The 12,044-nt window shown below is 46.7% G+C and overlaps 1 protein-coding gene across 1 annotated transcript; it reads right to left on the reverse strand.

Annotated features, from left to right (window-relative positions):
* Positions 1–10,760: 10,760 nt before the first annotated feature.
* LOC120399629 (olfactory receptor 52R1-like) lies at positions 10,761–11,708 on the reverse strand. The gene has a single exon (XM_039528083.1). It carries the CDS (start codon positions 11,706–11,708, stop codon positions 10,761–10,763), a length of 948 nt encoding a protein of 315 aa, XP_039384017.1.
* Positions 11,709–12,044: the final 336 nt, after the last annotated feature.

Here is a 12,044-nt window from a genome sequence, read left to right on the forward strand (position 1 = left end):
CCATGCGCCTTTAGGGCAGCAGGCGCGTTTCCGCAGTGGCGGCAATTCGCCAGCAGCTTCTATGTTCAGCTGTCCACGGCGGCTTCAGCTAAACACAGAAGCTGCCGCCGAATTGCCACCACCGCGGAAACGCGCCTGCCGCTCTAAGGGCACAGGGACTGCCCCCGCTGTCCAGCGGCAATTCGGCCGCTGCTTGGGGTGGCAAAAACTGTAGAGCTGGCCCTGGGTGTATGAAAAATTAAACACAACATAGTTAGCAATATTAACAGTCTGTTGCATAATGACAGGCCAATGCACTGAAAAAAATTGTGTTTGCGATCTTAACAGTAAAATTGAGAGGCACCCTGGGGTTAGTGGCTCTCCAAACACACGCTGAGGTATTGGTAAACAGATGTGCTGCAATGGGGGCATATCCCGATGCCTCCCCTTCCCAACAGATGTGATGACCCATCTTAAAAAATCGGCCTGGCACTGCCTTTTCTTTACACATCATTTGAGGGGGCTCCATAGGCCACAGCTACCAGGTGTTGCCTTCTGCAATCCATATGTGCTGACAGTCTGGGGATGCAGTGAGCACGTATCTTTTAGCTGTGTCATTAGGGGGAACCACCTCCCCCATGTCGCGATGGACCACCCAATCCCAGATAATACGTGATGCCATATTTTCAAGATGCTAAGTCACAATTGCCCCCCGCCAGTGGCTAATTGACCTTTTCTTCCACCATGGCCAATTCTGAACAGTGGTTAAATTAACAAAGGAGGACAAAAGCATCAGACACCTGAGGATTCCCATAGATATGTGCCACCATACATACATTGTATCACACCACAAATTCTGCAGGCCTGAAGCAGCAAGAGTGGTCCCACCTCTCCTGCTCAGGGTGTCCCTGGGCTCTCGCTATTACTGCCTTGTCCTGTTAACAAAGCAAAAGGAAAAGAAAGAGACAACGTAAATGCACCGATTGGGGAAACTGAGGCACATACAAAAACTTTCTAAATAATTAGTTGTCCTGTTACAGCCCTTCCTGGCTTTCGTCAAGGACATTGTTCGCCTGGTTTAGGAGGTTACACCAACTATGTTTTAATGCCAATTCCATATATTATGGTGCCCCCTGCCTTAATAATTCCTATACATTTGATGTGGGAAACTTTAATAGACACCAACAGGAAACAAGAGAGTGAATACTGGTTATCCATCATTCCTTAGTGCAACAAAACCCATGCTAGAGAGTCCATGCTCAAGGCAGTTCCCCATTCACCTAGTTGCTCAAAATATGAGAGTTGGAAAAAAAAAAGTTTTGACACAACATGTACCAGAGAGAAAAATCTCAACTAAAAGACACATCAGGAGAAAGACCTGGGCATCATTGATAGCAGAACAACTTAAACAACTGCTCATTCACAGCAGTGTCCAAAACAAAGACAATGATGGGAGGCCTAAGGAATGAGATGGAGAATACCTTACTCTGGACATGCGCTCAGTTTTGGACACCCAGTCTCTATAAAGGATATAGCAGATAGAAAGGGGGTTTCTGAGACAGGCTGTGAGAATGGGGGAGGCTGCCATCTGCGGACTGAAAAGTCTGGGACTGTTTAGTTTAGAGAAGAGACAAAGAAGGGGGCTTGTGATAGAGGAGAGGAAAATAAAGAATGGGAGGGATTACATTCAAGTGGACAAATAGAGAACAGTTCCCAACCAGTAATATGTATGGACATTTTGTGTTTCAAAAGAGCTAATTCTCCTCAGGTGAAGCAAATTATCAACAAAACTGATTGGGCGGAAAAATTTTGAGAGAAAAAGTGAATGAGAATTGGGTGTTCTTTACGAAGAGTTTATTAGATAGCTCAGAAACCACAATTCCTCAATCAAGAGTGTACACAACTTTGGCTAAAACTTATATTCAGTGGCAAAATGAAGGCAGGAGTTAGGTGGGAAAAAGCAATACACACACACACAAATAACTGGCTCTGTAATCTAGCAGAGAAAGGCAGAGCAACGCCCAATGGCTGGAAGATGAAGCCAGACAAATACCAGCTGAAAGTAAGGGCCAAATTTTTAGCCCTGAGGGTGATTAATGTTTGGAACAAACTGCAAAGGGAAGTGGTGAATCCTCCAGCTCTGCAGGTCTGTAGATCCAGACTGGATATTTTTTTTTCTGGAAGATCTGCTTGAGGACTTATCCACACTTAAAATGCTACAGTGGCGCTGCTGTAGTCAGGGGCGGCTCTAGGATTTGCGGCGTCCCAAGCAGGGCGGCGCGCCGCGGGGGGGCGCTCTGGTGGTCGCCAGTCCCGCGTCTCCGGTGGACCTCCTGCAGGCACGCCTGCAGATGCTCCACCGAAGCCATGGGACCAGCGGACCCTCCGCAGGCATGCCTGTGGGAGGTCCACCGGAGCCGCCTGCCGCCCTCCCGCGGGATGCCGCCCCAAGCACGCGCTTGGCGCGCTGGGGTCTGGAGCCGGCCCTGGCTGTAGTGCTTCAGTGTAGACACTATTTACACCCATGGCAGGGGTTCTTGTATTAGTGTAGGTAATCGCCTCCCCAAGAGGTGGATAGAAAAATTATTCTGTTGTCCCCACGCAATTATATAGGGGTTAGGCTGATATAGCTACATCTCTCAGGGGTGTGGATTTTTTTGCTCTTGCCAAAAAAAGAAAATGAAATTTTTGGATGCATTAGCAAAGGCATAGCATGCAAGTCAAGCTGGGGTACTGTGTCTAATTATGGTCACCAATGTATAGAAAGGACGTAGAGAAACTGGAAATGACCAGAGGCAAGCAAGAAAAATGATGAAAGAGAGAGAATTCAAGCCATATGAGTGAAAGCTAAAGGAAGTGGGTATGTTTAGTTTGGGAAAGAGGGGGACATGACAGCAGTCTTCCAGGATTTCAACAATTTCCATCCACCAGCAACCTCAGCCTGGACCAGTCCACAGAAGAGATCCACTTCCTGGACACTACAGTACAAATAAGCAATGGTCACATAAACACCACCCTATACTGGAAACCTACTGACTGCTATACTTACCTACATGCCTCCAGCTTTCATCCAGACCATCCTAGTTAACCGGAGATGGTAGAAAGCACTACTCACAGACAGTGATATGAGAGAGCTCAGCGTCAGCAAAATAGCCAAGAGCCCTCCTAGACTATGGACTGAATTGTCCAGATGTGGGTGTGAACCTTCAGTCAAAGTAGTCTTCAGCGTGGCAGTGAACCCTTCAAAATATTTAGTTCTGCCCACCACATCACTTCTGTCTTGCTTGGGTTCAGCTGCAACCAGCTGGTCCTTCCGAAAACTGGACTATGGTGGTGATACTGGTTTGGTCGTATGGGAAGGACAGGAGGAGATCAGTGTCACCTGCATACTGCTTGTGTTTGAGTTCATGTTGTGTGACAAGTTCCCATAGAGGCTGCATGGAGATGCTGAAAAGCCCCAGAGAGAGAACTGATCCTTGTGTGATTCCACAAGGGAGGGGTCTAGTGCTGAAGGTGCAGTTTCCCATCACCATTAATTAGGTGCATCCCTCCAAGAAGGATTCAGACAATGTTAGTGCACCCTCTGGACTGCTGCTGCCTCTGAGGTTAGACAGCAGTATCTCATTTTCAGCAGTGTCAAACAATCCAAATGGCATTCCGGACATCCTTTTTTTTTTTTCTGGAAAAATCCACCAATGTACGAAACAAAATAATACATGAAGACCAAAAAAATCCCCAGTAGTGCACTAGAAGCGTGACATGAAAAATATCGTGTCATGTCGTGACACGGTCACTCATAATGTGAATGTGCATAAATGTGTAAACGTTAACGGTTATTGATTAATTAAATCAGGAATCATGATTACTTGTGTGTACTGTGCCACCCTATTGGCACCATTCGCGCCAATTTCCATGTCACGTCAATTTCCGCCGTTCGCGGTGGTGGAGTTCCAGAGTCGACGGGAGCGCGTTCAGAGTTTGACATATCGCGGCTAGATGAGACGCGATATATCGAACTCCGAGAAGTTGAACGCTACCCGCCGACCCGGGCGGGTAGTGTAGACGTACCCTTAGTCTCCTCTTTTCCAAGCTGAAGAGTCCTAGCCTCTTTAATCTTTCCTCATATGGGACCGTCTCCAAACCCCTAATCATTTTAGTTGCCCTTTTCTGAACCTTTTCTAGTGGCAGTATATCTTTTTTTGAGGTGAGGAGACCACATCTGTGCACAGTATTCGAGATGTGGGCATACCATGGATTTATATAAGGGCAATAATATATTCTCAGTCTTATTCTCTATCCCCTTTTTAATGATTCCTAACACCTTGTTTGCTTTTTTGACCGCTTTGTAGCTAAATTAGCCCCCATCCTATTGTATGTATAGTTGGGGTTATTTTTTCCAATGTGCATTTCTTTACATTTATCCACATTAAATTTCATTTGCCATTTTGTTGCCCAATCACTTAGTTTTGTGAGATCTTTTTGAAGTTCTTCACAGTCTGCTTTGGTCTTAACTATCTTGAACAGTTTAGTATCATCTGCAAACTTTGCCACCTTACTGTTTACCCCTTTCTCCAGATCATTTATGAATAAATTGAATAGGATTGGTCCTAGGACTGACACTTGGGGAACACCACTAGTTACCCCTCTCCATTCTGAGAATTTACCATTAATTCCTACCCTTTGTTCCCTGTCTTTTAACCATTTTCAATCCATGAAAGGACCTTCCCTTTTATCCCATGATAGCTTAATTTACGTAACAGCCTTTGGTGAGGGACCTTGTCAAAGGCTTTCTGAAAATCTAAGTACACTATGTCCACTGGATCCCCCTTGTCCACATGTTTGTTGACCCCTTCAGAGAACTCTAATAGATTAGTAAGACACGATTTCCCTTTACAGAAACCATGTTGACTATTGCTCAACAGTTTATGTTTTTCTATGTATGTGACAATTTTATTCTTAACTGTTGTTTCGACTAATTTGCCCGGTACTGACGTTGACTTACAAGTCTGTAATTGCCGGGATCACCTCTAGAGCCCTTTTTACATATTGGCGTTACATTAGCTAACTTCAAGTCATTGGGTACCGAAGCCAATTTAAAGGATAGGTTAAAAACCTTAGTTAATAGTTCCGCAACTTCACATTTGAGTTCTTTCAGAACTCTTGGGTGAATGCCATCTGGTCCCGGTGACTTGTTAATGTTGAGTTTATCAATTAATTCCAAAACCACCTCTAGTGACACTTTAATCTGTGACAGTTCCTCAGATTTGTCACCTACAAAAGCCAGCTCAGGTTTTGGAATCTCCAAGAGACATAAGAACATATATACGAATGACCATACTGGGTCAGACCAAAGGCCCATCTAGCTCAGTCTCCTGTCTTCCGACAGTGGCCAATGTCAGGTGCCCAAGAGGGAATGAAAAGAACAGGTAATCAACAAGTGATCCATCACCTGTCACCTAATCGCAGCATCTGACAAACAGAAGCTAGGGAAACCATGCATGCCCAGCCTCGCTATTAGCCATCGATGGACCTATCCTCCAGGAATTTATCTAGTTCTTTTTTTTTGCCACAGTTCAGTTTAATTGAATGTCCTCTTGATATTGTATTATGAGATGGGGAAATGCATTCTCAATGTACTCTCTCCCAGTCAGTCATTTATAGACTTTTCTCATGTGCCCTCTTATTCATCCCCTTTGTAAGGTAACAATCCCAGTCCTTTCAACTTCTCTCCCTATGAAAGTTTCCCCAAGCCCTTGATCATTCTCGTTGCCCTTCCCTGAAGCCCTCTAGTTCTGCAATATCCTGGGTGAGAAGGGTGTCCAGTACTACACAGAGGAGTCCAGAGGAGGGTGATCCATTGACTGACCAATGACATGCCATTATATTTTCTGTAGGATTCCCCATTCCACTCTTCCTGGATCCCAGTGTTTTTCTCAGTTTCTGTCTGGGTTTGCAGGGTAAGCAGGATTTCACAGAGCTGGGCACCATGATGCCCAGTTGTGACGTTATGAGTATAATATAATATCTCATTGAAAGGTGACAGGGCCAGAAAGAGTTAATTAACTCACAGACTGACCTGACCCATGGGTGAACCTTGAGGACTGGTTAGAAAGATATGTAAATGAATAGAGCTTTAAAATGGAAGTCTGCATTGTTAGAGGTAGAAGGGTAGATGTTTGCTCAGGTCTTGTGATGTCAGCAAACAAGTCTTGTCTATTGCTATAGTTTTAATTCAGAGATCAAAAAAGGAATATTAACATTTATGATGATATTTGAGTGAAATAGTATTATTGTCTATGTGTCTCTTTGAAGGTTGTGCTAACCTGTATCTGAACTGTTTAATGGATAAATTACTCTGTGCTAATTGCCAGGATGTTGGGGAGAAGGAGTTAAGCCTATTGTTTTCTCAGGCCGAAAGGCTGCTGGAAATGTATAAGAAGCCTGGAACATGATCCTGCTTCATCTCAGATCTGCTTTGGGTTTCAAGAAGGGGAAAACTTAAGCCATAAGGACTGAGATCCCCAGTCATTAACTGGAGCCACCCTGAATATGGACATTGGACTATAACCTCTGGACTATTTCTAAAAGGACTTTTGGCAACTACAAGCTCATCTCTGCTATGCATCTGAACCTCAAGAATTGAATTCAAGTCTGTCTGTATATTGATCTTTTAACCAACACTCTCTCTCTTTTCTTTTTTAATAAATTTTAGCTTAGTTAATAAGAATTGGCTATAGCCTGTATTTTGGGTAAGATCTAAGTTATAATTGGACCTGGGTATGTGGCTGATCCTTTGGGATTGGAAGAACCTTTTCTTCTATATGATGAAGTAAGATTTTTAGGAATCATCATCATATCTGACAGGTGTGTCTGGACGGAGGCCTGAGGCTGGGTACTTTAAGGGAACTGCGTGGTTTGGACTTCTAAGTGACCAGTGAGGTACTACAGAAGCTGTTTTGTGCTGGTTGGTAAATCTAAGTATTGGAATAACCACCAGCATTTGGGGTTTGTCTGCCCCGTTTGGTTTGCAGTTCACCCTGATTGAGTGACCTCAGCTGGCGCCCACGGGCAGCACCATCACACCAGTTCTCTGTCCTGAGCTCATGCAGTTAAATTAGAACCTTGTCTGGCATTTGAGGAGTTCAAGCTTTTCCCTCCAATGGAAATACACATCACAGTTACTGACATCGAAGTTCATCTGCCAACATATTACCCTTCACCTGGCTTGATTACTGCCATCTGGACTTGACTATGATCTAAATATTCTGGTGCCATCTGTAAATGTTGGCAATACACTGCTCACCCCCTTTTTAGATTGTTAATAAGTATAAAATATTTAGAGTAGTATTTGTTATAAAACATGTAACTCCCCTCACTCTGCTTTTCTCCCTTCACAGGCACCTTGACCTTTTCTGAACCTGATCAATGCATCAAGCACCTTATGTGGTGAAACTGGTTTTCACTGACCTCATCATGGAGTCCAGTGTCCGAGTGATGAACCAAGGGCTGGGATGCCTCAGCAGACTGCACTTTTGGCTTCCAGTTAATCAGGGTGGTGAGACGGAAATTTACATTTGGTGCTGGCTTGGTGTCATCTAATGAATAACCACCAGTCTGGGATGAGTCTGCCCAATTCCTTAGCAGTTTAGCCTGGCGGGAGGGAGAGCTCAGTGGTTTAAGCATGGGCCTGCTAAACCCAGAGTTGTGAGATCAATCCTTGAGGGGGCCATTTAGGAATCTGGGGCAAAAATCTGCCTAGGGCATGGTCCTGCTTCAAGCGGCAGGTTGGACTTCATACTGCCTGAGATCCCTTCCAACCCTGATATTCCATGAATTTGGCATCCTCATCAGTGATTCACAGATTATTGCTCACTACTCCCAAGAGGTATCCCCCTCTTATAGATGGATACTGAGGCAGCAGGAAGGGAAGTGTCTTGAGCAGGGAAGATACCCCATGAGTCCCTAGCTGACAATCCCTTGCTTAGTCTCTCTCAGACCTGTCTTGTACGGTCCATGCAGCAGCACAGAAGCATGGTGCTCTCTCTCCATTGGTTTCTCTAGTGCTGGGGATCTCCACTGATTTCAGTGGGGCTGCTCCCACTTAAATGAGATGAGGGTTTGGCCCAAGACATTTAACTAGAGATAAAGCATCTGCAGAGACCAGTGAGCTGGGAGCGAAGGGTCCCAGCTCAGCCACGGATATACTGGGTGACCTTGGGCACAGGCTCTCTATGCATTACATGCAGATTATTATTCATTATTTCTAGTGCGTTGCTCTCAAAAAGTCCTAATCAGGGCCTCCAAGTCACAGGCTGCACTGATTTGGTTCCTTGCAGCACATCATTGGGCTCTATGCACTGTGCTGAGTTCCAGGCAGCATGTGGTCCCTGGTAAACAAGCAAGAGGGGTCGGTCCTGGGGCCAGTTTTGTTCAACATCTTTATTAATGATCTGGATGATGAGATTAATTGCACCCTCAGCAAGTTTGCAGATGACACTAAACTGGAGAGAGGGAGATACACTGGAGTGAAGGGACAGGGTCCAGAGTGACCTAGACAAATTCGAGGACTGGGCCAAAAAAAATCTGGTGAAGTTCAACAAGGACAAGTGCAGAGTCCTGCACTTAGGACAGAAGAATCCCATGCACTGCTACAGGCTGGGGACTGACTGGCTAAGCGGCAGTTCTGCAGAAAAGGACCTGGGGATGACAGTGAACGAGAAGCTGGATATGAGTCAGCAGTGTGCCCTTGTTGCCAAGAAGGCTAATGGCATATTGGACTGCAGTAGTAGGATCATTGCCAGCAGATCGAGGGAAGTGATTATTCCCCTCTATTCAGCACTGGTGAGGCCACACCTGGAGTATTGCATCCAGTTTTGTTCCCCCCAATATAGAAGGGATGTGGAGAAATTGGAGAGAGTCGAGCAGAGGGCAACAAAAATGATTAGGGGGCTGGGGCACATGACCTACGAGGAGAGGCTGAGGGAACTGGGATTGTTTAGTCTGCAGAAGAGAAGAGTGAGGAGGGATTTGATAGCAGCCCTCAACTACCTGAAGTGGGGTTCCAAAGAGGATGGAGCTCGGCTGTTCTCAGTGGTGGCAGATGACAGAACAAGGAGCAATGGTCTCAAGTTGCAGTGGGGGAGGTCTAGGTTGGATATTAGGAAACACTATTTCACTAGGAGGGTGGTGAAGCACTGGAATGGGTTACCTAGGGAGGTGGTGGAATTTCCATCCTTCGAGGTTCTTAAGGCCCAGCGTGACAAAGCCCTGGGTGGGATAATTTATTTGGTGTTGTGCGTGCTTTGGACTAGATGACCTGCTGAGGTCTCTTCCAACCCTAATATTCTATGATTCTATGATTCTAAGAGAAGGCTGAAAACTGAGCTTTGTGGAAACCTGTTTTTATGGCTGTAGTTTTTAACTGTTTATTTAATAAATTCCTCCTGTTTAAGAAGGACTGAAACTCCACTGATCACGACACACAAATAGTCTCACTGCATCTAACACAACCCAGGGGAGCAGTGCCAGTTCATGGCCAGAGCAATGGTGCTGGGCGGGTGCGGGGCAGTCAGTACTCCCAGTTCCTATTCTCAGCTCTGCCACTGTCTCATTGTGTGGTCTTGGGTAAAATCACTTTATTTCTTCATCGCTCAGTCCATCGATAACATGGGGATAACGTTGCCTAGCAGCCTCGCTAAAGAGAGTCTAGACGTCGTGATCAGAAGTGTCACGCAGAGGGTATGTCAGACTCAGCTTCACTGTTCAGCTTCAGCCCCTGGGCAATGGGGGCCCTGTATTTCTAGAAAATATGCCATTTTTATGGGTAAATACCTGGCTAATGGTAGCTGTGCCAATTATCTCCCTCCCTGTGGGGCACCGAAGCCATCCCAGACTCTGCCCAGAATCCCGCCTTCCCAGCTAATGCAGGGGACCATCCTTCCGCCTCTCCCAGCTGTTGTCCTCCTAGCTTCAAAGCTGATCCCTGGCCCTGCCCCGGAGGCCTGGATTAGGACAAAGGTCTCCCAGCCAATCCTCATTGCAGGGACCCTGCCTGCTACAGGCTCATAGTTGGGAGGAACAAAAGGGAACCAAAAGCTAAAGAAATAAGCCACACAAGGGTCTCTGCCCTCATGACTTTGTAGCTGGGCTTTAGGGCCCAGAAGTTCACCTGCCTGCAACACAACCGTGGTTCCAGCCCCCAGCTTCTTTTACACAGCTTCCTGGCTTCCCTCTCCGCTTCTCATCCCCCTGTCAGCCCCACCACTGCGTCCCTGCAGCAGTTCCTGTCCCAGCCCTGAAGCAGAGGGAATGCATCTGGGTGAGGAGGAAGGTTTAGATGATCCAGAAAGTTGATGGGCTTGGGGAGGAAAGGAGCGAGAAACAGGGCTGTGACTCTGGGCAAAGTGGCAGAACAGAGGTGGGGTCGTGGAGGAAGAGGTGGAGAAGGGAGCGGGGCCTTGTGGGAATACTTGGGACAGGGGGAGGGACCTTGTGAAAAGAGGTGAGTCTGGGGACTGGGCCTCAGGGAATAGTCAGGGAAGGGAATGTGGCCTCAGTGGTCCAGTTACCAGCAATTAGAATGGTGCCAATCCTGTAAGTCAGTGAGTTGTACACAGGCCGATTCCTCAGTTTGTCAGGCTGACACAGCACAGCAAGGCCAGGAAAGGGATTAATGTCACTGTGACTGTCCTGTCAGTGATTCAGGAAGAGGGTCTGGCACCATGTCACCAGGCAGCTCTGCACAGAGCTCGGTCTGAGAGCCAGAGCACCAGGAAAAAAGTTTAGGTACCTTTATGGGTGAAGAGCCGGAGCAGCCTGCCCCAGATCTGTTTGGTCCTCACCCCGTAGATGATGGGATTTAGCACAGGGGGCATCAAGAGGCACACGCTGGCAATGAGAATGTGGAAATGCCCAGGCACATTCTTGCCAAACCGGGATGTGAGGGAGGAGAAGAGACTTGGTATATAAAAGGCTAAAATGACAAAGAGGTGGGAGCTGCAGGTCCCAAAAATCTTGAGCCGGGCGTCCTTTGTGGGGAGACTGAAGATGGCCCTGAGGATTTGGGTATAGGTCACGGTGATAAAAATCACATCCAGACCCCTGACACAGAATAGTACGAAGAGGCCATAGTAACTACTGACCCGGGTGTCGGCGCAGGCCAGATTCACCACGGCGATGTGTCCGCAGCATGGTTGGGGGATGATGTTGGTTCTGCAATATGGCCACTGCCTCGCCAGGATGGGAATGGGCAATATGACCACACAGCCACGCAGCAGCACGGCCAGGCAGATCTTGGCCACAACAGGGTTTGTCAGGATGGTGGAATGTCTCAGGGGATCACAGATGGCCACGTAGCGATCCAGAGCCATGGCCACTAGGATCCCAGACTCCATCTCAAAGAAGCAGTGAATGAAGTACATCTGGGTGAGGCAGGCACTGAAATGGATCTCCCTGGAATTGAACCAGAAGATGCTCAGTGTTTTGGGCAGGATGGACGTGGACAGGACCAGGTCGGTGATGGCCAGCATGCAGAGGAAATAGTACATGGGCTCATGGAGGCTCTGCTCCATCTTCACTATGAACAGGATGGTGAAGTTCCCCAAGATGGCTATGGTGTACATGGCACAGAAGGGGATGGAGATCCAGACATGGGCTGCCTCCAGGCCAGGAATGCCCAGCAGGATGAAGGTGGAGGGGTTGGTGAAGTCAGTTTTGTTGGAATCTGACATGGAGTAGGGGAGAAGGTGTCCAACTCTGAGACAGAACAGTGTCTCCTTCATGTACGGTACGTTCCCCTGACTTCCTGTATGTGCCCAGGATCTAGGGTGATGGTTGCAGTAAATATTCCTGTATGGAGAGACAATATTAATTTGAGACATTAAATGTAGCATTGGAGGCTTTTCTAATGGGTGAAGCAGATTGGTTGCCCTTCACACACTGAAAAATGACATTTTCATTATTCAGGTAAATTAACTGTAAACACATAACCCTTGTAATGCCAATTCCATATTTTATGGTGCCCCCTGCCTTAATAATTCCTATATATTTGATGTGGGAAACCTTAA

Source organism: Mauremys reevesii, linkage group 1, assembly GCF_016161935.1.
Source record: "Mauremys reevesii isolate NIE-2019 linkage group 1, ASM1616193v1, whole genome shotgun sequence".
NCBI lineage: Eukaryota > Metazoa > Chordata > Testudines > Geoemydidae > Mauremys > Mauremys reevesii.

What these genes read in the sequence shown, in the direction of transcription:
- LOC120399629 (XM_039528083.1), bottom strand. Translation starts at nt 11,708, where the DNA reads ATGTCAGATTCCAACAAAACTGACTTCACCAACCCCTCCACCTTCATC.